Below are 27,893 nucleotides of genomic sequence, written 5' to 3'. Positions count from 1 at the left end.
AGTAATATGGCTACAGGTTAATGTGCTTCAACTAAAGCCAATTCTTGTGGGAAGCTGCTATAGACCACTAAGTGGTAACAGTCAGTATCTAGATAACGTGTAAAATGCTTGATAATGTATGTGATATCAACAGACAGGTATATTTTCTGGGTGATTTAAATATTGACTGGCTTTCATCAAGCTGCCCACTCAAGAAAAAGCTTCAAAACTGTAACCAGTGCCTGCAACCTGGTTCAGGTTATCAGTCAACCAACCAGGGTAGTTACAAACAGCATAGGAATGAAATCATCGACATGTATTGATCACATCTTTACACACTCTGTCATTTAGATGAGTATTGTGGAGTAACTACAATTTTTTTCTCCAAAACATGCATCCTGTTTGCAATAAGCCACTAAAGTATAAATGCCAAAAATGTGGCAAATAAATGAATTTGATGTCCTCAATACAAAGTATTATGTTTGGGGAAAATCCAACACGTCACTGAGTACCACTCCTCATATTTTCAAGCATGGTGGTGGTTGCATCATGTTATTTGTATGCTTGTCACCGGCAAGAATTAGGTAGTTTAAAGGGTTCCAAATAAATGGAATAGAGCTAAGCACAGGCAAAATCGTAGAGGAAAACCTGGTTCAGTCTGCTTTCCAACAGACACTGGGAGACAAGTTACTTACCAAGACGGCATTGAATGTTTGAGTGACCTAGTTACAGTTTTGACCTAAAAATCGGCTTGAAAATCTTTGGCAAGACTTGAAAATGGCTGTCTATCAATGATCAACAACCAACTTGACAGAGTGCACACATTGTACAATCCAGGTGTGCAAAGCTCTTAGAGACTTACCCAGAAAGACTCACAGCTGTAATCGCTGCCAAAGGTGATTCTAACATGTATTGACTCAGGGGTGTGAATACTAATGTAAATGACTTATTTCTGCATTTCATTTTCAATACATTTGCAAACATTTCTAAAAGAGGTTTTCACTTTGTCATTATTGGGTATTGTGTGTAGGTCGATGCGAAACAACATTCATTTAATCCATATTGAATTCAGGCTGTAACACAACAAAATGCGGAATGAGTAAAGGGCTATGAATACCTTCTGTATACACTGAGTGTACAAAACATTAAGAACATGTTGATGTTAAATCTTGTTAAATCCACTTTAAATCAGTGTAGATGAAGGAGATCCTTTAAATCCTTAAAGAAGGATTTTTAAGCCTTGATCCAATTGAGACATAGATTGTGTATGTGTGCCATTCAGAGGGTGAATGGGCAAGATTTAAGTGCCTTTGAACTGGGTATGGTAGTAGGTGCCAGGCGCACCGGTTTGTATTTGTATTTATTAAGGATCCCCATTACTCTTCCTGAGGTCCAGCAACATAAGGCAGTTATATACAGTTTAAAATATTACATGACTTTACATTTCATAACACTTTACCAAATACATTTAATGTGTTCCCTCAGGCCACTACCCCACTATCACATATATTACAATACATCATCCATGTGTATGTAGAGTACGTGTCTTATCATGTGTATGTAGAGTCTCTTTACACTCTCCGCTGTTCCATAAGGTGTATTTTTATCTGTTGTTTAAATCTGATTCTACTGCTTGCATCAGTTACCTGATGTGGAATAGAGTTCCATATAACCATGTCTCTATGTAGTACTGTGCACCTCCCATAGTCTGTTCTTTTTTAATTATCTTTTTATTTGTCTTATTTTTATTTTTTATTTTTTTGGGGGGGTGGGGGAATGGATCAGCTTAATATTGCAGATAGATTGTATCTTCTATCAATGTAATTGTCTGCATCACTTCCAATCCCCCATGTTTTTTTTATTTTTATTTTTATATATATACTCCCCTTTATTACTTTTCAACCCCACCATCCTTTCCCTACTTGGAGTAAATTAGTGAACAACAATGCCCAGGCCTCTACTTCCGGTCTATACTTACTATCTACACCTTATGGACAGAGTTAATTTTACAATAATTATATTATATATATTTTAATTTTTTTTTTTTTTTATTGCTCCTGAACTTCTTCTACTCTCAACCTCTCCGATCATTTTCATGATGTCCATCCGGTTTGCTTCTATATGCCATATCTTTCTAACTGTGCTCTTTCCCAAAAGCTCCCAACATACAACCTATATACTTATTATGGACACAGTATGCTTACATTATTAGCTATCTTTGTTATTATTTGTTGTTATTTGTTATTAGTCCCATCCTTCAACTCTATTCAATACCTCCCATCTATCTCTTAACACCATCCATATAGGATTTCTATTTGCCATATATATTTCAACCGTACTGTGATGTTTTACAAAAGTTCTGAACCTTTCTTTTCTCATTGCTTCTACAGATTGTGAATTAAAAATAAACAATTTTGCCAAAAGTATTATTATATTATTGATTGATTGACTATGACTTTTCAGATCACCCAGTAATGCTATCTGCAAGGTTAGTTCCAGGTAAATATTGCAATCCTTTAGCCATTCCTGGACCTGTGTCCAAAAACAAGCTACAAATGGACAGAACCAAAACAAATGATCTAATGATTCTATCTCTTCACAGCAAAATCTGCAGAGCTGGGAAGATTGTATCCCCCATATAAATAACATTCTATTGGTAGCAAGAATTTTATATAATAATTTAAATTGAATGATTCTAATTTTTGAATCCGGTGTCGTTTTGCGTGTCAGTTCATAAACACTATGCCATGGGATCGGTACGTCAAAGATCTCTTCCCAACTATTTTGCAATCTATATGGGACGGCTGTCAATCCTTTGGTCCTTAAGTGAAACTGATATACTTTTTTATTTATCACAGTTTTCCTTAACCAATTATGTTCTTTAATGGAAGGCCGACAGACAAGTTCCTTACTTTCTCCACCTTCCACTTTCCTCTTCCACTTTTGCGGTAAGGCTGCAATTATTTGGTTGTAATTTTGGGTAGAGCAGACATTTCCATATGTTTTTGTCAGCTGCATGTGCGACATAACTCCACCAGTCCTACCGATGATATCATTTACGAAGATTATACCTTTTTTAAACATTCTGTCAAAAAAGAAAGGTTTTTTGTCAATTAGTATATTTGAATTTAACCACAATATTTGTTGCATTATTTGTTCTGTTTTTTCTGGAGGATTAAATTGAAATTGCAACCAACTTTCTATGGCTTGTTTTAGAAATAGTGACATTTGGGAGATTATTTCCTTTTCAAATAACTGAAAGTGAGTGGTTGTAATCTGAATAAAGGGAAAAAGGCCTTTCTTGAACATTGGGTGAGACAATCTTACTAATTTGCTTGAGAACCAGTTCGGATTTAAGTATAACTTTTGTATGACTGAAGCTTTTAGTGATAGGTCTAATGCTTTAATATTGAATCATTTCTGTCCTCCGAATTCATATTCATTATATAAATATGCTCTTTTAATTTTGTCTGGCTTGCCGTTCCAAATAAAATTGAAAAAGAATTTCTCATATAATTTAAAAAACTGTTCGCTAGGCGTAGGCAAGACCATAAGCAAATAGGTAAATTGGGATAATACTAAAGAGTTAATCAGGGTGATTTTTCCACAAATTGACAGGTATTTTCCATTCCATGGTAGTAAGATCTTATCTATTTTTGCTAACTTTCTATTAAAATGTATTGAAGTGAGATCATTTATTTCCTTTGGGATATGTATTCCGAGTATATCCACATCACCATCAGACCATTTTATTGGTAAACTACATGGTAATGTAAAAATTGTATTTTTAGTGATCCAATACGTAATATAGTACATTTGTCATAATTTGGTTGTAATCCAGAGAGGTTAGAAAATGTATCTAGATCCTCTATGAGGCTGTGGAGGGATTCTAGTTGTGGATTTAAAAGAAAACATGAATCATCAGCGTACAATGACACCTTTGTTTTTAAGCCCTGTATTTCTAATCCTCTGATATTATTATTGGATCTGATTTTAATAGCTAACATCTCGATGGCCACAATAAATAGATATGCCGATAGTGGACAACCTTGTTTCACTCCTCTTGACAGTTTAAAACTTTCTGAGAAATAGCCATTATTTACTATTTTACACCTAGGGTTACTATACATGATTTTGACCCATTTTATAAGAGATTCTCCAAAATTGAAATGCTCCAGGCATTTATATATAAACCCCAGTCGAACTTTATCAAATGCCTTTTTCGAAGTCTGCTATGAATAGCAGGCCTGGTTTCCCATATTTTCCATAGTGTTCTATTGTTTCCAATACTTGCCTTATATTATCTCCAATGTATCTTCCATGTAAAAAACCTGTCTGATTAGAATGAATAATATCCGACAATACCTTTTTAATTCTATGCGCTATACATTTTGCTAGGATTTTTGCATCACAACACTGAAGTGTAAGGGGCCTCCAATTTTGTAAATGGACTGGATCTTTATATTTTCCACTTGTATCCTGTTTCAGTAATAATGAGATCAGACCTTCTTCTTGAGTGTCAGATACCCATAGTCTGTTCTTGACTTGGGGATTGTGAAGAGACCTCTGGTGGCATGTCTTGTGGGGTATACATGGTTGTCCGAGCTGTGTGCTAGTGGTTTTATTAAACAGGCGCCTCGGTGCATTCAGCCTTTCAACACTTCTTACAAAAACAAATAGTGATTAAATAAATCTCTCTTCCACTTTCAGCCATGAGAGATTGACATGTATATTATTAATGTTAGCTATCGTGTACATTTAAGGGCCAGCCATGCTGACCTGTTCTGTGCCAATTGTAATTTTCAGAGGTCCCTCTTTGTGGCACCTGATCACACGACTGAACAGCAGTCCAGGTGCGACAAAACTAGAGCCTGTAGGACCTGCCTTGTTGATAGTGTTGTTAAAAAGGCAGAGCAGAGCTTTATTATGGACAAACTTCTCCCCAGCTTAGCTACTGTTGTATCAACATGTTTTGACCATGACAGTTTACAATCCAGGGTTAATCCAAGCAGTTTAGCCACCTCAACTTGCTCAGTTTCCACATGATTTATTACAAGATTTAGTTGATGTATAGGGTTTAGTGAATTATTTGTCCCAAATACAATGCTTTTAGTTTTTTAAGTATTTAGGACCAATTTATTCCTTGCCACCCATTCTGAAAAAAAAAGTAAGGGGCCTAGACCGCTGCCCTGGGGAATTCCTGATTCTACCTGGATTATGTTGGAGGCTTCCATTAAAGAACAACCTCTGTGTTCTGTTAGACAATTAACTCTTTATCCACAATATAGCAGGGGGTGTAAAGCCATAACACATAACTTTTTCCATCAGCAGACTATGATTGATAATGTCAAAAGCAGTGCTGAAGTATAACAAAACAGTTCCCAGAATATTTGTATCATCAATTTCTCTCAGCCAATCATCAGTCATTTGTGTAATTGCCGTACTTGTTGAATGTCCTTCCCTATCAGCGTGCTGTAAATCTGTTGTCAATTTGTTTACAGTAAAATAGCATTGTATCTGGTCAAAACATTTTTTCAAAAGTTTACTAAGGGTTATGTGATGGAAATGTCTGTGTTCATGCAAGTGACTGATTGAACGAATCCTCACTATCAGTATCTGCAATTTGGCAGTACGCCCAGACCCTTGTTTTGAGAACAAAAGATGTCTCAGCTTAGAGAGAAGAAGCCTCGTGAGGTATTGGTCTGTCACATGCATGAACCAGTATTGGTCAGTCACATGAATGAAGCACACGTGAATAAGCTAAATCATGCAAATATAACTTGTCTATAAGAGAACTAACGGGACTGCCCCGGTAGAGCTCACTTCAGACCGGTACTTTATGCATCTAAGTTTGACTGTGACCTCTCCAGCATGCTAATAATAAACAATGATTAATTTAAGATTGACTTTGAGTGTCCCTGTGTAGAATTTCCACGACAATTGGTAACAGGCTGATTGGTCGGCTATTTGAGCCAGTAAAGGGGGCTTTACTATTCTTGGGTAGCGGATTTACTTTTGCTTCCCTCCAGGCCTGAGGGTACATACTTTCTAGTAGGCTTGGATTGAAGATATGGCAAATAGGAGTGGCAATATCATCCGCTATTATCCTCAGTAATTTTCCATCCAAGTTGTAAGACCCCGTTGGCTTGTCATTGTTGATAGACAACTAATTTTTCACTTCTTCCACACTCACTTTACCGAATTCAAAATTAAAATGATTGTCTTTCATAATTTGATCAGTTATACTTGTATGTGTACTGTCAGCGTTTTGTTGCTGGCATGTCATGCCTAAATTTCCTAATCTTGCCAATTACAAAATCATTAAAGTAATTGCCAATATCAGTGTGTTTTGTGATGAATGAATCATCTGATTCAATGAATGATGCAGCCGAGTTTGCCTTTTTTGGCAAACATTTCATTTAAGGTGCTCCAAAGCATTTTACTATCATTCTTTATGTCATTTATCTTTGTTTCATAGTGTAGTTTCTTCTTCTTCTTTTTATTCAGTTTAGTCACATGATTTCTCAATTTACAGTACGTTTGCCAATCGGTTGTGCAGCCAGACTAATTGGCCATTCCTTTTGCCTCATCCCTCTGAACCATACCATTTTTAAATTCCTCATCAATCCACGGGTATTTAACCGTTTTTACTGTCATTTTTAAAAATGGGTGATTGCTTATTAGAACTGGAATAAGCAATTTCATAAATGGGTCAAGTGCAGCGTCTGGTTGCTCCTCATTACACACCACAGACCAACAACTATTCTTTACATCAACAACATAGGAATCACTACTAAATGTTTTGTATGACCTCTTATACACTATCTTAGCCCCAGCCTTTGGAACTTTGATGTTCCTAGATATGGTTACTATATTGTGATCACTACATCCAATGGATTTGGATATTTCTTTAAAGCAAATTTCTGCACCATTGGTAAAGATGTGATCAATACATGTTGATGATTTAATTCCTGTGCTGATGTAACAACCCTGGTAGGTTGAATTGATAACCTGAACCAGGTTGCAGGCACTAGTTACAGTTTGAAGCTTTTTCTTGAGTGGGTCCATATTTTAAAATCACCCAGAAATTATACACTACCGTTCAACAGTTTGGGGTCACTTAGAAATGTCCTTGTTTTCGAAAGAAAAGCAATTTTTTTGTCCATTAAAATAACATAACATTGATCAGAAATACAGTGTAGACATTGTTAATGTTGTGAATGGCTATTGTAGCTGGAAACGGCTGATTTTTTATGGAATATCTACATAGGCGTACAGAGGCCCATTATCAGTAACCATCAGTCCTGGGTTCCAATGGCACGTTGTGTTTGCTAATCCAAGTTTATCATTTTAAAACTGATCATTAGAAAACCCTTTTGCAATTATGTTAGCACAGCTGAAAAATGTTGTGCTGATTAAAGAAGCAATAAAACTGGCCTTCTTGAGACTAGTTGAGTATCTGGAGCATCAGCAAATTGGGTTCGATTACAGGCTCAAAATGGCCAGAAACAAATAACTTTCTTCTGAAACTCAGTCTATTCTTGTTCTGAGAAATGAAGGCTATTCCATGTGAGAAATTGCCAAGAAACTGAAGATCTCATACAACGCTGTGTACTACACCCTTCACAGAACAGCACAAACTGTCTCTAACCAGAATATAAAAGAGGAGTGGGAGGCCCCGGTGCACAACTGAGCAAGAGGACAAATACATTAGTGTGTCTAGTTTGAGAAACAGACGCCTCACAGGTCCTTAACTGGCAGCTTCATGAAATAGTACCCGCAAAACACCAGTTTCAACGTCAACAGTGAAGAGGCGACTCCGGGATGCTGACCATCTAGGCAGAGTTGCAAAGAAAAAGCCATATCTCAGACTGCCCATCTTAATCTTTTATTTTTATTGGCCAGTCTGAGATATGGCTTTGTCTTTGCAACTCTGCCGTCTTATAATGCTGCAATAGTCTCGTAGCCAGTTATGGAGGGCTAAAAGTCTGCTGAAACGTACAATGACATGATTTAGGGAGGGCACAGGGCCAAATATTATGGGGCTTTTGTTGGTGTAAAGCAGAGACTCAATCAGTTCTTTAAAATCCATCTTCAGCTGTTCTGAGCTGCCCTTCATAATGTCATTGAATCCCACATGAAATAAGATACTCCATTTTCGGATGCAGGTTTAAAATGTTTGGGAGCAGCTTATTGATGTACTCGTGCTCCTGGATAGCACAACGTTTTTGCTCCAGGGACTGAGACATTTCTTACCATTGAACTGCCCAATACAACGGCCGGAGAAGGGGATGGAGAAATTCGCCCATTGAACCTTTCACGGGCCCACGAGAAGCAGGATAGCGTACTCCCACTGCTCACGTCAATAAGTTGAGACCTCCCACAGCAGGCGGTGCCCCGTCAGATCCAGAGAGAGGGAAAGGAGCCACTGCTGGAGATGCTGCTGGAGTCAGCGTATTTGGAGACAGCACAGTCGTCGAGACACAGGCAATCCCAGCAATGAAGGCGCAGGTAGATCAGGCACCAGGGCAGCGAATCTATTCCTTATGTCAATCTGCTCCTAACCTCTCGCAGATACTGTCAGTTTGTGTAAAGTATTGCAACGCTGCTGGGTTTTTCACACTCAACAGTTTCCCGTGTGTACCCAAAGGATATCTAGCCAATTTGACACAACTGTGGGAAGCTTTTGAGTCATCATGGGCTGGCATCCCTGTGGAACGTTTGACACAATTCATCAGGCATGGACTCTACAATGAGGCTGTTTTGAGGGCAAAGGGGGTATTAGAAAGGTCTTCTTAATGTTTTGTACACTCAGTGTATACAGTGCCTTCGGAAAGTATTCAGACCCCTTGACTTTTTCCACATTTTGTTACGTTACAGCCTTATACTAAAATGGATTAAATTGATTTTTTCCCTCCGCAATCTACACACAATACCGCATAATGACAAAGTGAAAACAGAGCATGTCAGAGAAAGAAAAAAAAAAGCCATGAGGTCAAAGGAATTGTCTGTAGAGCTCCGAGACAGATCTGAGGAAGGGTACCAAAATTATTCTGCAGCATTGAAGGTCCCCAAGAACACAGTGGCTGTCATCATTCTTCAATGGAAGAAGTTTGGAACCACTAAGACTCTTCCTAGAGCTGGCTGCCCGGCCAAACTGAGCAATCGGCGGAGAAGGGCCTTGGTCAGGGAGGTGACCAAGAACCCGATGGTCACTCTGACAGAGCTCTAGAGTTCCTCTGTGGAGACTCCACCAATCAGGTCTTTATGGTAGGATGACCAGACAGAAGTCACTCCTCAGTAAAATGCACATGACAGCCTGATTGGAGTTTACCAAAAGGCACCTAAAGAATCTCAGACAATGAGAAACAAGATTCTCTGATGAAAGCAAGATTGAACTCTTTGGCCTGAATGCCAAGCGTCACGTCAGGAGGAAACATGGCACCTTCCCTACGGTAAAGCATGGTGGTGACAGCATCATGCTGTAGGGATGTTTTTCAGCGGCAGGTATTGGGAGACTAGTCAGGATCGAGGCAAAGATGAACAGAGCGAAGTACAGAGAGATCCTTGATGAAAACCTGCTCCAGAGCGCTCAGGACCTCAGGAAGGTTCACCTTCCAACAGGACAACGACCCTAAGCACACAGCCAAGACAACGCAGGAGTGGCTTCGGGACAAGTCTCTGAATGTCCTTTAGTGTCCCGGCCAGAGCCCGGACTTGAACCTGATCAAACATCTCTGGAGAGACCTGAAAATAGCTGTACAGCGACGCTTCCCATCCAACCTGCCAGAGCATGAGAGGATCTGAAGTGAAGAATGGGAGAAACTCCGCTAATACAGGTGTGCCAAGCTTGTAGCGTCATACCCAAGAAGACAGTTTTTTTATTAGTAATACATTTGCTAAAATTGATAAAAACCTGTTTTTGCTTTGTGTGTAGATTGATGAGGTAAAAAAACAATTTAATCAATTTTAGAATAAGGCTGTAACGTAACAAAATGTGGAAAAAGTAAAGGGGTCTGAATATGTCCGTATGCACGGAACAAAAATAAACGCAACATGCAACAATTGTAGTGAGTTACAGTTCATATAAGGAAATCAGTCAATTGAAATACATTCCTTTGGCCCTAATCTATGGATTTCACATGACTGGGAATACTGATAGGCATCTGTGGTCACAGATACCTTAAAGAAAAGGTAGGGGCGTAGATCAGAAATCTGATGTGACCACCATTTGCTTCATGCAGCGCGTCACATCTCCTTCGCATAGAGTTGATCAGGCAGTTGATTGTGGCCTGTAGAATGTTGTCCCACTCATCTTCAATGGCTGTCCGAAGTTGCTGGATATTGGCGGGAACTGGAACACTGTCATACACATCGATCCAGAGTATCCCAAACATGCTCAATGGGTGACATGTCTAGTGAGTATGCAGGCTATAGAAGAACTGGAAAATGTTTAGCTTGCAGGAATTGTGTACAGATCCTTGCGACATGGGGCCGTGCATTATCATGCTGAAACATGAGGTGATGGCGGCAGATGAATGGCACGACAATAGGCCTCAGGATCTCGTCACAGTATCTCTGTGCATTCAAATTGCCAATCGATAAAATGCAATTGTGTTCGTTGTCTGTAGCTTATGCCTGCCCATACCATAACCCCACCACCACGAGGCACTCTGTTCACAACGTTGACATCAGCAAACCGCTCGCCCACACGACGCCATACACGTGGTCTGCGGTTGTGAGGATGGTTGGACGTACTGCCAAATTCTCTTAAACAACATTGGAGGTGGCTTATGGTAGAGAAATGAACATTATGTTATCTGGCAACAGCTCTGGTGGACATTCCTGCAGTCAGCATGCCAATTGCACCCTCCCTCAAAACTTGAGACATCTGTAGCATTTTGTTGTGTGACAACTGTGGCTTTTTATTATTCCCAGCACAAGGTGCACCTGTGTAATGATCATGCTGTTTAATCAGCTTCTTGATATGCCACACTTGTCACGTGAATGGATTATCTTGGCAAAGGAGAAATGCTAACTAACAGGGATGTAAACAAATTTGTGCACAAAATTTGAGAGAAATACGCTTTTTGTGCGTACGGAACAATTCTGGGGTTTTTCATTTCAGCTCATGAGTCATGGCCAGCTATCTAAACTTGTAGTAATAAAGGTTGAAATACCGACCGGGGGGGCCCACGTTGATAACAAGTCACTCTCAGTCAGATGTCATATAAAAAAAATGCTAACATTTCTCTAACACCCTATGGCAAAATGAGTAGAATTGCATGAAATTATTTATAAAAAGGTATCCATTTTCTCTACACCCCATGGCAAAAGGTGTAGAATTGCAGGAAATTAGCTGTAAAACAATTTCGCTTAGGGCCCCAAAAGGACTGCGTGTGTGGGTATGGATGTAGGTACACAGACCCACGAGCCACTACAGTCCCCCATGATAAGCTCAGATTTTTTGTGGCCACCACCCCCATCAAAGTTGCCCATCCCTGGTTTAAACATGCACAGTTTTGTGTGAGCGGATTGGTCCTCATCGTGGCCCCCACCTACCCTACACCAATGACGCCATCGTGATTCTATTTATGCAGTTGGTTTTGGTTTATTTGAAAAGGGCTTCACAAATAAAGGTATTACTGTTATTGTTATTATTAATTAGTAGTAGCATATTAATGAATATCAGTATTGATAGAATAATCTAAAACTGCTATTGGTGAGCTATGCTACCTGTATCAACTTGGGCATGGCCCAGGTACTCCTTACTCAGAAGGGCTGCATGGATCAGCTCGCCCAACGGATGGGGACCAGGACTTGCTGTGGGAGGAGCCTCAGGGTCAGGGGTCACAAAGCTCACGCCTAAGAGGAAAGAGATATATAATGACTTGTGAAAAGAAAAAAAAAATTATACTATTGGCAAATTAGTTGTAAAAACTATTCTAGAAACATCTGTCACAAGAAACATTGCTGCCTCGTCTCGCTCTCTCTCGCTCTCTCTCTCACACGCTAGTGCTGAGCGATTAGAACTTTGAGGTTGGTTTGATTACTAAAAAATAAAAACAATTGATTTCTCAGAATAAATCAATTAATAAAAGTCCCATGATGGTAGTGACTGCCCATGACTGTTTATCACTTACAGTGCTTTCGGAAAGTATTCAGACCCCTTGACTTTTCCCACATTTTGTTACGTTACAGCCTTATTCTAAAATTGATCCAAAAAAAATTTTCTTCTCATCAATCTGCACACAATACTCCATAATGACAAAGCAAAAACAGGTTTTTAGAAATGTTTGCAAATAAAAAAACTGAAATATCACATTTACATAAGTATTCAGACCATTTACTCAGTTGTTTGTTGAAGCACCTTTGTCAGCAATTACAGCCTTGAGTCTACAAGCTTGGCACACCTGTATTTCTCCCATTCTTCACTTCATATCCTCTCATGCTCTGGCAGGTTGGATGGGAAGCGTCACTGTACAGCTATTTTCAGGTCTCTCCAGAGATGTTTGATCAGGTTCAAGTCCGGGCTCTGGCCGGGACACTCAATGACATTCAGAGACTTGTCCCGAAGCCACTCCTGCGTTGTATTTTCTGTGTGCTTAGGGTCGTTGTCTTGTTGGAAGGTGAACCTTCGCCTCAGTCTGAGGTCCTGAGCGCTCTGGAGCAGGTTTTCATCAAGGATCTCGCTGTACTTTGCTCCGTTCATCTTTCCCTCGATCCTGACTAGTCTCCCAGTCCCTGGGATGTTTTCGCATGTTTTCGCTTTGTCATTATGGGGTATTGTGTGTAGATTGGTGAGGGAAATAATTACTTTCATTAATTTTAGAATAAGGCTGTAACATAACAAAACTTGGAAAAAGGTAAGGGGTCTGAACACTTTCCGAATGCACTGTATATATTAACCATCAGTTATTCACATTATTTTACTTCAATAAAATATTTCAGTTTTTTAGTCATTTTAGCAGACGCTCTTATCCAGAGCGACTTACAGTTAGTGAGTGCATATATTTTTCATACTTTTTTCAATTGTTGTGCATATTACATGTATTTTATTTGATGACTTTTATTTAATTCCAAGTCATCATCTCATCTAGCAGCTCTATAAACATAAGCCATACTTTTATGACTGTTGAATGCCAACTATCAATAACTGAGATCATGTACAGTATTTTCAGGTTGAGATACCTCGCAAATAAACTGCTCTCTCTGTATCCCCTCTTTATTGCGCATTCTTCTCTCTTAAGTAGCAGGCGTAAAATGAACAAAGGCCGGACAAGTTTAGCTGTGCAATGGTTTAGCCGCGCAATGGATTATGGTCATTGTAGTCAATTATCAAATGTTCTGCAGTAAACTACAATATATAGAACACTGACCTGTTGGAAACTACAACTCCCTACTACTAAGCACAGTTCGGGCATATGATCTGATTTATCTCTAGAGAAACTGCAGCGCACATTGCATTGAGCTCAGAAAAAAGCAGAATGACATTAAATTCAAATAATTGAACTGATGTCAGTCAATTAGTTGTTTAAAAACCAAAAAAATAACCAACATTTCGGTTAATCGCTCAGCACTAACCCACACACGTTACCTGTAGTTAGGTGGAGGATGGTGACAGACAGTGTCACAGCAAGAACTGTAGACACCATGGTTTAGTAACAGAACAGCCTGAGAGAGAGGGGAGGGAAACAGAAGAGGGGAGGGAAAGAGAGATTGTGAGGAAGGAAAGGAGAGCAAATACAACCTAAATGATGAGAAGAAAGTAAAGGAAGAGAGCAAAAGGGAAATGCTTTGAAATCTGAGTGCATTTCTCAATGCATGCCTTACTTGATCAAATCAGAACAACAGCACCAGCAACTACACTGATCATATATTAAAAACTTAAGACTATCGTTTGTTTAAGCTTTAGAGCAGGGGTGTCAAACATACGGAGGGGGTCCAATCTGGCTTGCGGTTGGTTGTAGTAAAAAAAAAATATAATACAAAATGGCCTTTTTCTCCTTTTTTACCTTTATTTCAACAGGCAATAAATAACCAATTTCAGTGCTGCACTCTGGACCTCGTTGAAGACCAAATGACCCCCCCTGGGCAAAATTAGTTTGACACCCCTGCTTTAGAGAGACAGATATTAAAAGGTGCAGTCTGGGACCTGGGACTCGGTCATTTACATTTTTGATTCCAAAAGAATATAACATACACATGAGCTTAGCCCAGCTGTCTTTCTCCATCATAAGCCAACGGTTTTATTGGTCCATTGTTTACGAACAATAAACAAACAAGATATAGATTAAACATGTTTAAAAGATAAAATTGCTCAACGTGATATTATCAGCAGTGCAGTATTATCATCGGTGTTTGTTAGTGTTGCCTTCCATCAATGTCTCACCATCTAAACCAACATAAGATAAAGGCGAAAAGGCTATCACATTTCAGATTGTGAACACGTATTTACATTATGCGGGTCCTAAGGCCCAAGGGGGTTTAGATCCGTGGTCGTATGACATGCCTTCTGTGCTGTCACGGTCACTCAGATCTAAAATACTGTAATAGAGATCATATATCCGTATATCTACATTAAAAAAAAAAAAATTGATAGGAATAAGCCTATAATGTCAAGTTATGCATCGCATGAGAACGTTTCATTCCTTCTTGCTTTCCATTGCGTTCCCTCTTCGTTTTCAAAATATCCACCAAATCATTCTATTTGCCCGACAACCACTCTCACCGGACGACTATCAAAAATGAATAGGCCTAATTTCTATTTGCGTCAGAGAAAAACCCGGAGTATTTTTTGTTTGGTTTAAGATCTCATTGCAGATAGCGTTTGTTGTGCAAGGTGATGGATAAGAAAAAGAGACCTGCGCTTATTATTAGGCCTATGCGTAATAGTTAACAGCGAGGGAAGCATACGTACCTGGAAATTCCCCTATTATTATCCGCTCCTCTTATACACAAATCTGGCTATTGTTGGTTGAGCTACGTTCTCTTTTACTGCGTTCCTTCGAGTCCCTTATGTAAAATACCAGCGCTGATGCTGCGCCTTACATTTGTTTAATTTATAATTTGCTCCCACCCGGACCTGCTCTTTGTGTGAGTATGCAGGGGGGTTTTGTGACTACACCATTAATCTTCTCAAATATGTGGAAAGGTATCCTGCTGTCTTCTGTCTCCGCTCCCCCTTCCTCCTTGATGGTATGTCTATCCGCCTCTCGAGCGGGTGGGTGGAACGCTGGTAGCTGGTTCTACCCGTATGGTTGAAGCGTTGGTGTGTGTATGAGGAATTTAAGTCGGGAGTCATCGCTCACAGATGCGCCCTGGTGGATGTTCGCAGATTTGCATGAACTTGGTTTTCTTGGCGAAGAGCTGTACACAAACACGGTGCTGAAACAGCAACACACATCTAAAAGCCCAGGCTCGAGAAAGCCCAGGCCAGCAACATTTAAACCCAGATTGCCTATACCAAGCTAATTAGAAGACAAACATGTATTTCACTTCAATTGACCATACGATAAAAAAATACGTCTAAAATTATATATCCTTCGGTATTTTCCGTAAAGGAGGACATTCTACTCTGGCGCTTTGCGGAAACATCGAGTTGCATCGGCGCAGCCCATCAAGACAGATAGACAGTGAAGCACAGAAAAAAAGAGGGACAGTGGTGAGTCATTAGGCTACAATTAAAATGTATTAGGAACCATGCATGCACGCATACCAGATACCTTTTAATGGTAGCCTAGAACTGAATAATCTACACAATATAGCCTATTTCTATAGCCTATATATTTAGATGTCGACAATTTTCAGAAGAAATAGCCTAGGCTACTCAATGCTTTGCCCCCCTATATTTGGACATTCTCCCGGGAACGCTTACAATGATTTTCATCGACAAAACCACAAGTGAAAGGTTGTGATGGAAGTATCTGCGCAGTTGTGCTATGTTGTCAATATGTTTACTGAAATGTGCGCTGACGATGATACCTTGTTAATGCACGGGAGGGTACCGTTCTAGGGGGTGCTTTTTGTGTAAGCCAAAAAAGTCCTTCGCTCATACAGTAAATCCTGTAAACGCGGGATACTGAATCTAATAGGCCTATGTTTTTGGATGTGTGCAAGATGGTGAGCTCAGACAACAAATTATAACATGATTCCTCAACTGTAATACCAAGGTCTCTTTTACAGATGAGCCCTGAATTACAGAAATTATAGAAAATACACACAAAATATAAATACAAAATGCAAGCAGAAAGAAAAAAACGGTTATAAAAAAAAAAACATTCATAAGCAACAAGGTCCTCAATCAGCTTTCTGAATTGCTCTAGAAGCACCAGAACATCACATTTAAGAACATTTTGAAGATTGTTCCACAGATAAGGTGCAAGAAAACTAAAAGCTGATTTACCTAACTCAGTAGAGACCAAAGGAACTTCCAGAGGTAGCCATCCCTGAGACCACACCTGGTAACTCAAGGCCGGCCCACTTATTAGGCGGCGGCCTATGGCAGCAGATTGATGAGGGCAACATATTCTGCGCAAAATTTAGCAAAACTGACCAAGACGCACCTCCAACAACATATAAAAACGTACATAATTCTGCCCAAAAACAATGACAATGTCTCTCAACCAGTGGCAAATGGGCTTTTTAGGTGAGCGCTGATGCCACCCTGTGATAAACAGTGCTCACTTTGTCAAAGGCGCAAAATATTTTGCTTGTCCATTCTCCAGGGTGCTGTTGGAGAGACGCAAACTAATAGAACACAAATCATGTAGCAGATATACTGTAGAATATGGTAGAAAGAGTATGTGGACTTTTCTGTAGCCTACAGGCTGGAGATAAAATGTATGACAATGTAATGAGAAGGACATCCAATCAAATAGCCTAACCTATTATGAAGCCCAATCCAATAAAAAATGTGCTGTCCTTTTAACAAACATATCCTAAAAACAGGACATGTCAAAGTAAAATGGACAATATGGAATGGACAATCGCAACTGTTGTCCAGGAGTTTCACCCCACTGTCATGATCAATGGTTTGAAGTTTGTATCCTTCAATTTTTGACAAGCTGATCATAGTGAAAAATAAAATACTTCTGCATTTCCTGCTGTGTAAACACATTGAAAATAGGCTCACGATAACTCCTGATAAAGTTGGGTAGCTGATATTCAGAGGTTAAATAGCCAAATTGATTAGTCACAGGAATCAGGACTATTAAAGCCAATGCAACAGCCTATTTTACAAACGGTGGGCCTACCACATGGATGGGCATTCATCAAATTCCATTGTGCCAACATGGTAGGCTACATCCCAGTGAGCACGAGGGGGGTGCATTTTTTAGGTCTCGCCTAGGGCGGCAGAACTGCAAGGACCGGCCCTGTGATAACTTGTGTCTAAAGATTAGTAATGATGTTAGGTACAGTGGGACTTTTTGTAAAAGGGCTTTATAAATGAAAACCTAGCAATGTATCAACCTACGTGACATCAAAGAGTGCCAACCAACTTTCTGGTAGAGAATGCAGTGATGAGTACTAAAATTGTCACCCGTAATAAAGCGCATTGCGCTATGATAAACTGCATCTAACAGCTTTAATGAAGTGGCAGCTTTGTTCATATAGATGACGTTGCCATAGTCTAGGGCCGACAGGAACACGACTGAATAATCTGCTTTCTACTATTTAGCGAGAGGCAAAAATTCATTTTTATTCTCAGCTTCTAAACTCATCAATATGCTTTTTCAAAGACAGCTTTTCATCTATCCAGATATTTGTAAGCATGGACACGATCAATTTGGACACCAGTACATATGCTTAAATCAGACTTATTTTTATGCGCTCTAGAGAACATATACCTAGTTTTCCCTGCATTAAGTACTAATTTCAGGTCAATAAAGTTTCTGTGATACAATGAAGGCAAACTGTAGTTCAGATAGAGTCTGGTCAACCGTGGGGTCAATAGCATACACAACAGTATCATCGGCATACAAGTGCATGTTACAATGTTTTACAGACAAGTCGGCATTGTAAACAGTAAAAAGTACAGGACCCAGAATCAACCCTCTGAATTAGCAGTGAGTGATCAACAGTATCGAAAGCCTTTCACAGGTCAATGAAGAGGGCAGCACAATGTTGCCTTTCATCCATACAGTTAACCACATCATCTATAACTAGGGATGCAGCAGACCTGGTCTAAAACCCGACTGAATACATTTCAACAATAAGAAATATCTTAGCTGGATTTAATAGTTTAGCTAGGCAAGAAAGTTTAGAAATAGGCCGATAATTATTTAGGTCACCACCTTTGTGAAGGGGGAGTACATGGGCCGCCTTCCAAACCTTGGGGAGAGTACCAGATATAATCGTCAGGTAAAAAATATGGGTTAATGATTCAGCAAATCAGAGGGGCAGAGAGCTGCAACAAAAATGGATCAAGCATATCAGCTCCAGTAGATTTTTGTTTTTTACATCAATCTTAAGCACGTCACAGATAGTAAATTGTTGAAATGAAACAAAGATTCAATAGAAGTTGATGGGTTAACCGTCGAGTCAGCTAGAGGCTGGCAGAGGGAAGAGCAGTCGATTGACTGACCAGGCTCAACTACACCACGGTTTATCTCAAATAAAAAGCCTGCTGAGATAACATGATTAAAAGCATCACGCATGGTTTACATTTTAAGTTTAAGGTTTACATGTAATTGACCACAACTTTGTTACATAATGTGCTATTTCACTGTCATGTCAGGTAACAAGACAAAGTGATTTGATAATGTCATGTGTCTGCTTTACATTCAAACCTGGTCTCAAAGCATTTAGTATTATTCTGTATGTAAATCCGAAATACTCAATTTACTATGATATGTTATGTTTTGTAGGGTATGTATTAATTAGTGGATGTTGTTACGTTCCCAGCTGACAAACTCAAAATGTCGCTCACAACAAAGGGAACTAACAAAGAAAAATCACTTTGACCACCAAAACAAAACAGATGCCATGGATGCCCACTAGATTTGCCTCTGAAAAGACAAACAAAGAAAAACCCACAACAACTTTGGATAGGGTTTAAAAAGAACATGGAACAAAACAAACAGGGGACACACCAAAAATCTGTCTTCTTTCAAAAATGTTATTTGTACTTTTACCTCTTTTTCTCCCCAATTGGTAGTTACAGTCTTGTCCCATCGCTGCAACTTCCCTACGGACTCGGGAGAGGCATGCATCCTCTGAAACACGACCCTGCCAAGCCGCACTGCTTCTTGACTCACTGCTTGCTTAACCCAGAAGCCAGCCGCACCAATGTGTTGGAGGAAACATTGTCAGCTTGCAAGCTTGCAAGCACCCGGCCTGCCACAAGAAGTCGCTAGAGCGCGATGGGACAAGGAAATCCCGGCTGGCCAAAACCTCCCCTAACACGGACGACGCTGGGCCAATTGTGCGCCGCCTCATGGGTCTCCCGGTCACGGCCGGCTGTGAAACAGCCTGGGATCGAACCCGGGTCTGTAGAGATGCCTCAAGCACTGCGATGCAGTGCCTTAGACCACTGCACCACTCGGGAGAATGTTTCTTTCAAACTTAAATAGGTTGAGCTCGGAATCGCACCTCAACTGAAGTGTAGCTCTCCCAACATCTCTCAAGCTCAAGAGGAGCACTGGGCCAGCCACTCTTAAATATCACCTGGGCGGAACACCTTCCGACTAACGAGATGACGAGCCAGCACAGGTGTAACACGTACAGTACCAGTCAAAAGTCTGGACACACCTACTCAATCAAGGGTTTTTCTTAATTTCTACTATTTTCTACATTGTAGAATAATAGTGAAGACATCAAAACTATGAAATAACACATATGGAATCATGTAGTAACACAAAAAAAAGTGTTAAACAAATCAAAATATATTTTAGATTTTAGATTCTTCAAAGTAGCCACCCTTTGCCTTGATGACAGCTTTGCATTCTCTCAACCAGCTTCATGAGGATGCTTTTCAACAGTCTTGAAGGAGTTTCCACATTTGCTGAGCACTTGTTGGCTGCTTTTCTTTCACTCTGTGGTCCAACTCATCCCAAACCATCTCAATTGGGTTGAGGTTGGGTGATTGTGGAGGCCAGGTCATCTGATGCAGCATTCCATCACTCTCCTTCTTGGTCAAATAGCCCTTACACAGCCTGAAGGTGTGTTTTGGATCATTGTCCTGTTGAAAAACAAAATGATAGTCCCACTAAGCGCAAACCAGATGGGATGGTGTATCGCTGCAGAAGGCTGTGGTAGCCATGCTGGTTAAATGTGCCTTGAATTCTAAATACATCACAGACAGTGTCACCAGCAAAGCACCCCACACCATCACAGCTCCTCTTCCATGCTTTACGGTGGGAACCACACATGCGGAGATCATCCGTTCACCTACTCTGCGTCTCACAAAGACACGGCAGTTGGAACCAAAGATCTCAAATTTGGACTCATCTGGCCAAAGGACAGATTTCCACCGGTCTAATGTCCATTGCTCGTGTTTCTTGGCCCAAGCAAGTCTCTTCTTCTTATTGGTGTCCTTTAGTAGTGGTTTATTTGCAGCAATTCGACCATGAAGGCCTCATTCACGCAGTCTCCTTTGAACAGTTGATGTTGAGATGTGTCTGTTACTTGAACTCTGTGAAGCATTTATTTGGGCTGCAAACTGAGGTGCAGTTAACTCGAATGAACTTATTCACTGCAGCAGAGGTAACTCTGGGTCTTCCTTTCCTGTGGCGGTCCTCATGAGAGCCAGTTTCATTATAGTTTTGCGACTGCACTTAAACTTTAAAAGTTCTTGAAATCTTCCAGATTGATTGACCTTCATGTCTTAAAGTAATGGACTGTTGTTTCTCTTTGCATATTTGAGCTGTTCTTGCCATAATATGGACTTGGTCTTTTACCAAATATAGGGCTATCTTCTGTATACCACCCCTACATTGTCACAACACAACTTATTGGGTAAAACGCATTAAGAAGGAAAGAAATTCCACAAATTAACTTTTAACAAGGCACACCTGTCAATTGAAATGCATTCCAGGTGACTACCTCATGAAGCTGGTTGAGAGAATGCCAAGAGTGTGCAAAGCTGTCATCAAGGCAAAGGGTGGCTACTTTGAAGAATCTCAAATACATTTTGATTTAACACTTTTTTGATTACTAAATTATTCCATATGTGTTATTTCATCGTTTTGATGTCTTCACTATTATTCTACAATGTAAAAAATATTAAAAATAAAGAATAACCCTTGAATGAGTAGGTGTGTCCAAACTTTTGACTGGTACTGTACTCACTAACAAGGTGACACCAATCGGTGCACCCTACGTGCTACCTCGAAATATAAATGGAAAAATCAAATCCGGGAACACCTTCCCCCTTAAGACAACAAATATATCCTATATTTTTGTTGGACAAGTTTGCTCACAACCAACAGAAAATAACTTCCATCTCACAACATGATCAACTTAAATGTGTCGCATTCTCCAATATAAACATGGTGTCTACTGGCTGTCAACAATTAAATACAACTATATATAGTTGCCTAAAACACAGACGTTTTGAGAAACGGGTAAAATCACATTCATTCTCTCATCCCTTTGGAACAAGCACAACCAAAACAAAACGAATATCCAAGTTGTCCTTACTACGGACTTGTCTGATTTCAAGGGGAAATTCCTGTAATATGAGACTCCAGTGAAGGAGTCGGCGGTTCGTGGAACTTGTCTTTTGCAGGAAAACGAGAGGGTTATAATCGGTATAGACCACCAGAGGTGTAGAGACCGATACATAAACCTCGAAGTGCTAAAGAGCCAGTACCAAAGCGAGTGGCTCCTTCTCGATAGTCGAGTATGTTTTTGATATGAGGCCAATTTCTTTGAAAAATACCCCACAGGGTGCTCAACATTCTTATCGTCTTTCTGTAGGTGCACAGCCCCTGCTCCTACATTACTGGCATCTGACAACGGAACTCCAGAGCAGCTAGCACTGGTGCACAGACCAAAATAGTATTTGTCTTCTCAAATGCCTCCTGACAGTCGGGGCTACAACAGAAAGCGACTTTCGTACTGGTCAATCTGTAAGTGGTGCAACAACCTGGGCAAAGTTCTTGCAAAAAGCCCGAGATATTTCACTGTTGCTTGGGCAATTTCACTCTTTGACAGGTTAACTGTCAGTTTGGTAGATGCGAAACGCCCAAACAGACTCCTAATATTCTGAAGGTGTTGGGGCCAGGTGATGCTAAATACGACCACATCTAAATATGCGTTAGCATTTTCTAGGCCACGTAGCACGATGTGCATGATCCTTTGAAACATGGCTCCGGCATTTCATAACCCGAACGGGAGATGAAGATAGGAAAACAAACCATCTGGAGTGACAAAAGCAGACAACTATGACGCGCTCAGTTAGAGGGACCTGCCAATATCTCTTTAGCACCAATAAGGTCAACACAATCGTCGACCCTGGAAAAAGGGTACGAGTCCGACTTAGTAACGGCATTGAGTTTCTGAAAAATGGAACAAAACCGCAGAGACCTATCCGCCTTAGATACTAAAATACAGGGCGAACTCCACTGACCGTTGTCATGTTGTGCAGTGCCGTGCTCAAGCATGAACTCCACCTCACTGCAGAGCTTCTTTCTCTTTTCAGGATTCACTTGATTGGCATGTTGTTTGATTGGGGCAGAGTCCCCAATGTCATGCTCTAGTACATTTGTCTGAGTTGGCACATCAGAATAAACCCTGATATTCTAAAAGCAGTGAAATAATGTTGCCTTTTTCCTCCAGAGACGAGTGTACCAAAAGGTTTTCTAGAATCTCTGAGTTAATCAACCTTCCAATAGGCACAGGATGTATTGGGCTTTCCTCGTGCTCTTGAGGAAGACGATAGTCAACGGTGACAGCAGCAGAATATCACTACCGGTTTCCACCGATTTCTCCGCCTGATCGTAGTAGGTGAAGTATGGTTTCAACATGTTGACATGACACAGGAGTTTTTCCCCCCTGCGCTCCGGTGTGGCGATGATGTAATCCAGATGACCATTTTTTGTCTATGGGGTAAGGGCCTGAAAAGCGAGCTTGCAACGGTGACCCCAGAACGGGCAACAAAACCAGGACTTGGTCACCCACATCGAAAGTGGGGTTTCGGGCCTTTCGATCGAACCAAACTTTCATTTTTGTTTGCGCCTTCTCCAGATTCTCACTGGCAAACTCACAGGCGCGGTGCGATCTGTATCGAAAAGCGCTAACGTGCGCCAACAGATTCGTTTTTGTGTTTAAGATGTTGCCCTGCAACAACCTCGCTCTCAGCAAACTCAAAGGACCTCTGACATGATGTCCAAACACGAGCTCATTTGGACTAAAACTGAGAGATTCCTGAACAACCTCCCACGCTGCAAACAGCAGAAAGCAGTAAGCTCTTAAAATAGACTTCAAAGTCTGATGAAATCTCTCAAGAGCACCTTGAGACACTGGGTGGTAGGCCCTAGAGGGGGCAATGGGTAACACCCACTTGCTGGAAGACATTTGACATGAAATTCGAACGTGCTGAAGTCCAAATGTTGAAAATAATTTCACCAGGGCCTTAACAATATTGGGAGCCGTGATTTCCCTCAGAGGAATGGCCTCAGGGAAACGAGTGGCAGCGCACGTAACGGTCAAGATAAACTGATTACCACTCTTTGTTTTGGGCAAAGGACCAACACAATTCACCAGAACCCTGCTGAAAGGCTTTCAAAAGCAGAAATAGGCTGCAAAGGTGCAACCGGTACAGCTTGGTTCAGTTTACCCATCCGCTGGCAAAAACGACAGGATTTACAGTAAGCCACTACATCCTGTTTCAGACCAGGCCAGAAGAAATTACGCAAAATCCGGTCATATGTCTTGTTGACCCCAAGATGGCCTGCCATACTACCATCATGAGCCAACCTCAGCATCTCTTGTCGAAGCTTAACTGGAACGACAATTTGAGATACACTGGGCCAATCATCTTGCTCAGAAGTGATGCGAGAACGCCACTTCCTCATTAGAACCCCATCTCTGTCAAAGTAACCCACACAAACCTCCTCTGGACTCAGCAAAAAGAGGAGAGAGGGAAACATCTTTACTTTGTTCAGCAATCAGCTGCTTCCTAGACATCGAAGTGTCAACTGTAGGGACCCTCTCTTCCTTCAGTGTTCCTACAAACTCGCTCACCTTTGGGGTTTTCAAAGGAGAGGTCTACTCAGGAGGTTTAGCGAAATCAGGATCACCCATAAAATCTCGGACAGATCGACCATGGTGGGATCTCTGACATCCTCAACATTAGACTTGCTCCCGGCAACATTTACACATAGCACGCTGGGAACACTCTAGGGTACTTTTCTGATAACCCATCAGGTTCCTCTACTCTGGGTTCCTTACAAATTACAGGATTTGGAACGACCTTCCCTCCAGCCAAATCGTTTCTCAAAATGAATGAGACCCCCTTCACCAGTAGGCTAGGCCTCACTCCAACGAAAATGTAAACAGAAATAAGATCAGACTCGAGTTCCACATTACTGTATACAAAGGAACTTCCATGCAACCCATCTCCATGCCTTGTAGTACCACACTGTAACCAGTTGCTGAAGTGTAAGACAAAGGCAAAACACTCTCCAAAATGAAGGATTGGGCTGCCCCAGTGTCTCGCAGTTTCTTTACCGGCTGCTTAAAAGCATCACCACTCTGCAGAGACACGAACCTGTCTGAAACAAATGGTTCATACACATCTTTTCCAAAATCTTGTTTAGGAAATACGTACACCAATCCCAACCAGACTTAATGGCTCCCACAAGAAGAAACATATTTTTCTCTCTCTCAGTTTTCTGTTTCAACCTAGGACAATGTGTCCTTTCGCACAGCAGTAATGACAAACTGGTGGATATGAAAAACCAGTTCTGCCGATCTTTATCTTTGGGCACTGTAGAAAAAGACTGAAAACTCGTAGTATGAGGTGACTTCACTGGATTGCTTTTTGCGCAAGGATAACTACTGGGTGCTTTGTTTGTGAAGGTAGTTTTATGTGTCAACAAAAACTCATCTGCAAGAACTGCAGCTTTCTCAAGAGTGAGATCCTTGTCCTCATAAATGTAGGTCGTAACCCTTTCATGAAGCAATTCTTGAACTGCTCGAGAAGTACGAGTGTCTTTAAATCCTCCAAGTCCTTAACCTTTTGAGAACCACACCACTGATCAAAAATACATGCTGGTTCCCTTGCGAACTCAACATGGCTTTGTGATTATGTCTTTCGTAATTTGTGTAACTGTTGTCTGTATGCCTCTGGGACCAATTCGTAAGCCCGAAGGAGAGCAGCTTTAACAGTGTCATAATCTGAACTCTGGTCAAGAGATAAAGTGGCGTACACTTTCTGAGCCTTTCCCACAAGAACACTTTGGAAGAGCAGTGACCAAATCTCGCAGCCAGTTTAGGATTGTGGCAATCCGCTCAACAGAGTAAAATATACATCCACTTCTTTTTTGTTTAAGGCGGTACAAGCCGGCTGTTCCGACCAAGATCAAACTCTGTTGAGGGTGCAGGACTGGATTCTGAGTGCTTCCAGATCCATCTCTTAATCGAATGGCATGTTCACGTTCCTGATCTTGTGGTTTGGCTGCACAAGCATCTTGTCTTTCCCTGGGCTCCAACTAATTTATGTTGCTCCAATCCCTCCTTAGGTTCTATTTCCTTGTGCTCAAGGTCTAATTTCTGTTGTTCCAACTTTGCCTTTAGTTTTAACTCCCTCAGTTGCACATCTATGTGACTCACCCCACCACCCTTTTCATCAGCCTCACCAAAACAGTACCGATGAACTCTTTGACCACTGTTTTTGGATTGCCAGATTCCACTTTGATGTCATAATGCTTTGCAATGATGAGCAGATTTGCCTTTGTACATTTATCTAGCATCTCCCATGTAGGGTTTTCCACAAATGCTTCCATCTTAAAGTTCATGGCATTTTTTTTATAAGCCTGTGTGTTTTTGCAACTTTCAAAATTATTGCACCAATTTTATAACCCTTTTGGTTGGATGTCAGTGACAGAAAATCTACCACAAAACGTAATTTTGAACACTCAAATATCTGTAGGTGATTAGAGCCTCTATCATACCCATGGGAACCAAACTCCTGGACGAGCCCCCATTTTGTTACGTTCCCAGCTGACAAACTGAAAATGTTGCTGACAACAAAGGGATCTAACAAAGAAAAATAATTTTGACAACCAAAAGGGGTTATGAAAGGCCATGTGGGTGCCCACTGAAAGTTGGCAAAGCCACTAGTAAGGGGTTCTAAAAGACACCCACCATGACTAGGTCTGCCTCTGAAAAGAAAAACTCACAACTTAAGAATATGGAGAAGAAAAAAACAGAAAAAAAACCAGTCTTCTTTCAAACTTAAATAAGTTGAGTTCGAAATCGCACCTCAGCTGTGGTGAAGTGTAGCTCTCCCAACATCTCTCAAGCTCAATTGGAGCACTGGGCCAGCCACTCTTAAATATCACCTTGGCTAGCACAGGTGAAACACCTTCCGACTAACGAGATGGACAAGCCAGCACAGGTGTAACACTTACTTACTAATGAGGTGATACAAATCGGTGCGCCCTATGTGCTAACATGCTAACGTGCTACCTCAAAATATAAATGGAAAAACCAAAACTGGTAACAATGTCCATCATCCATTTCGTATGATATATTATGAATTGCAATTTATATGAAAAAACCAAAACCGGTATCAATGTCCATCATCCATTTCGTATGATATATTATTAATTACAATTCATATAAATTCAAATTCAATACCCCATAATGACAAAGCAAAAACAGGTTTTTAGAAACGTTTGCAAATATCACATTTACATAAATATTCAGACCCTTTACTAAGTAAAGTGAAGGACCTTTGGCAGCGTCTTGACAGATCCTCTCAAGCTCTCAGGTTGGATGGGGAGCATCGCTGCACAGCTATTTTCAGGTCTCTCCAGAGATGATCGATCGGGCTCAAGTCCGGGCTCCCGACATTCAGAGACTTGTCCCAAAGCCACTCCTGCGTTGTCTTGGCTGTGTGCTTAGGGTTGGAAGGTGAACCTTTGCCCCAGTCTGAGGTCCTGAGCGCTCTGGAGCAGGTTTTCATCAAGGATCTCTCTGTACTTTGCTCCATTCATCTTTCCCTCGATCCTGACTAGTCTCCCAGTCCCTGCCGCTGAAAAACATTACCAAAGCATGATGTTGCCACCACCATGCTTCAGTGTAGGGATGGTGCCAGGTTTCCTCCAGACGTGAAGGTTGGCATTCAGGGCAAAGAGTTCAATCTGGGTTTTATCAGACCAGAGAATCTTGTTTCTCATTGTATGAGAGTCTTTAGGTGCCTTTCGGCAAATTCCAAGCGGGCTGTCATGTGCCTTTTACTGAGGAGTGGCTTCCGACTGGCCACTCTACCATAAAGGCCTGATTGATGGAGTGCTGCAGAGATGGTTGTCCTTCTGGAATGTTCTCCCATCTCCACAGAGGAACTCTAGAGCTCTGTCAGAGTGACCATCGGGTTCTTTGTCACCTCCCTGACCAAGGACCTTCTCCCCCGATTTCTCAGTTTGGCCGGGCGGCCAGCTCTTGGAAGAGTCTTAGTGGTTCCAAACTTCTTCCATTTAAGAATGATGGAGGCCACTTTGTTCTTGGGGATCTTCAATGCTGCAGACATTTTTGGTACCCTTCTGTCCTTCGACACAATCCTGTCTCAGAACTCTACGGACAATTCCTTCGACCCCATGGCTTGGTTTTTGCTCTGACATGCACTCTCAACTTTGTGTGCCTTTCCAAATCATGTCCAATCAATTTAATTTACCACAGGTAGACTCCAATCAAGTTGTAGAAACATCTCAAGGATGATTAATATAAACAAGATGCACCTGAGC

General features: G+C 40.9%; 2 protein-coding genes across 3 annotated transcripts in view; one reads left to right on the top strand and one right to left on the bottom strand.

Moving 5' to 3' along the window:
- The window catches only part of sez6l2 (seizure related 6 homolog (mouse)-like 2), a 78,646-nt gene extending 63,414 nt beyond the window's left edge, over nt 1-15,232 (bottom strand). Inside the window, exons 1-3 of one of the 2 annotated variants that reach the window (XM_041862442.2) lie at nt 14,900-15,232; nt 13,577-13,653; nt 11,716-11,844 (exon numbers count right to left, since the gene is read on the bottom strand). In XM_041862442.2, coding sequence (XP_041718376.2) covers nt 11,716-11,844; nt 13,577-13,634 — 187 coding nt within the window. In that variant the 5' untranslated portion in view covers nt 13,635-13,653; nt 14,900-15,232. The remainder of the gene's footprint in view (nt 1-11,715; nt 11,845-13,576; nt 13,654-14,899) is intronic. The other variant, XM_041862443.2, reaches the window with a different exon arrangement.
- Nucleotides 15,233-15,345: 113 nt separating this feature from the next.
- asphd1 (aspartate beta-hydroxylase domain containing 1) overlaps nt 15,346-27,893 on the top strand; it is a 45,731-nt gene continuing 33,183 nt past the window's right edge. Inside the window, exon 1 of the mRNA XM_041862444.2 lies at nt 15,346-15,643. The gene's annotated coding sequence lies outside the window, so the exon portion shown is untranslated. The remainder of the gene's footprint in view (nt 15,644-27,893) is intronic.

The sequence above is a fragment of the Coregonus clupeaformis genome, chromosome 35 (assembly GCF_020615455.1).
Source record: "Coregonus clupeaformis isolate EN_2021a chromosome 35, ASM2061545v1, whole genome shotgun sequence".
Classification (NCBI taxonomy): Eukaryota; Metazoa; Chordata; class Actinopteri; order Salmoniformes; family Salmonidae; genus Coregonus; species Coregonus clupeaformis.
Note: the sequence above shows the minus strand (reverse complement) of the source record. Positions and strands in the feature narration are given on the sequence as shown.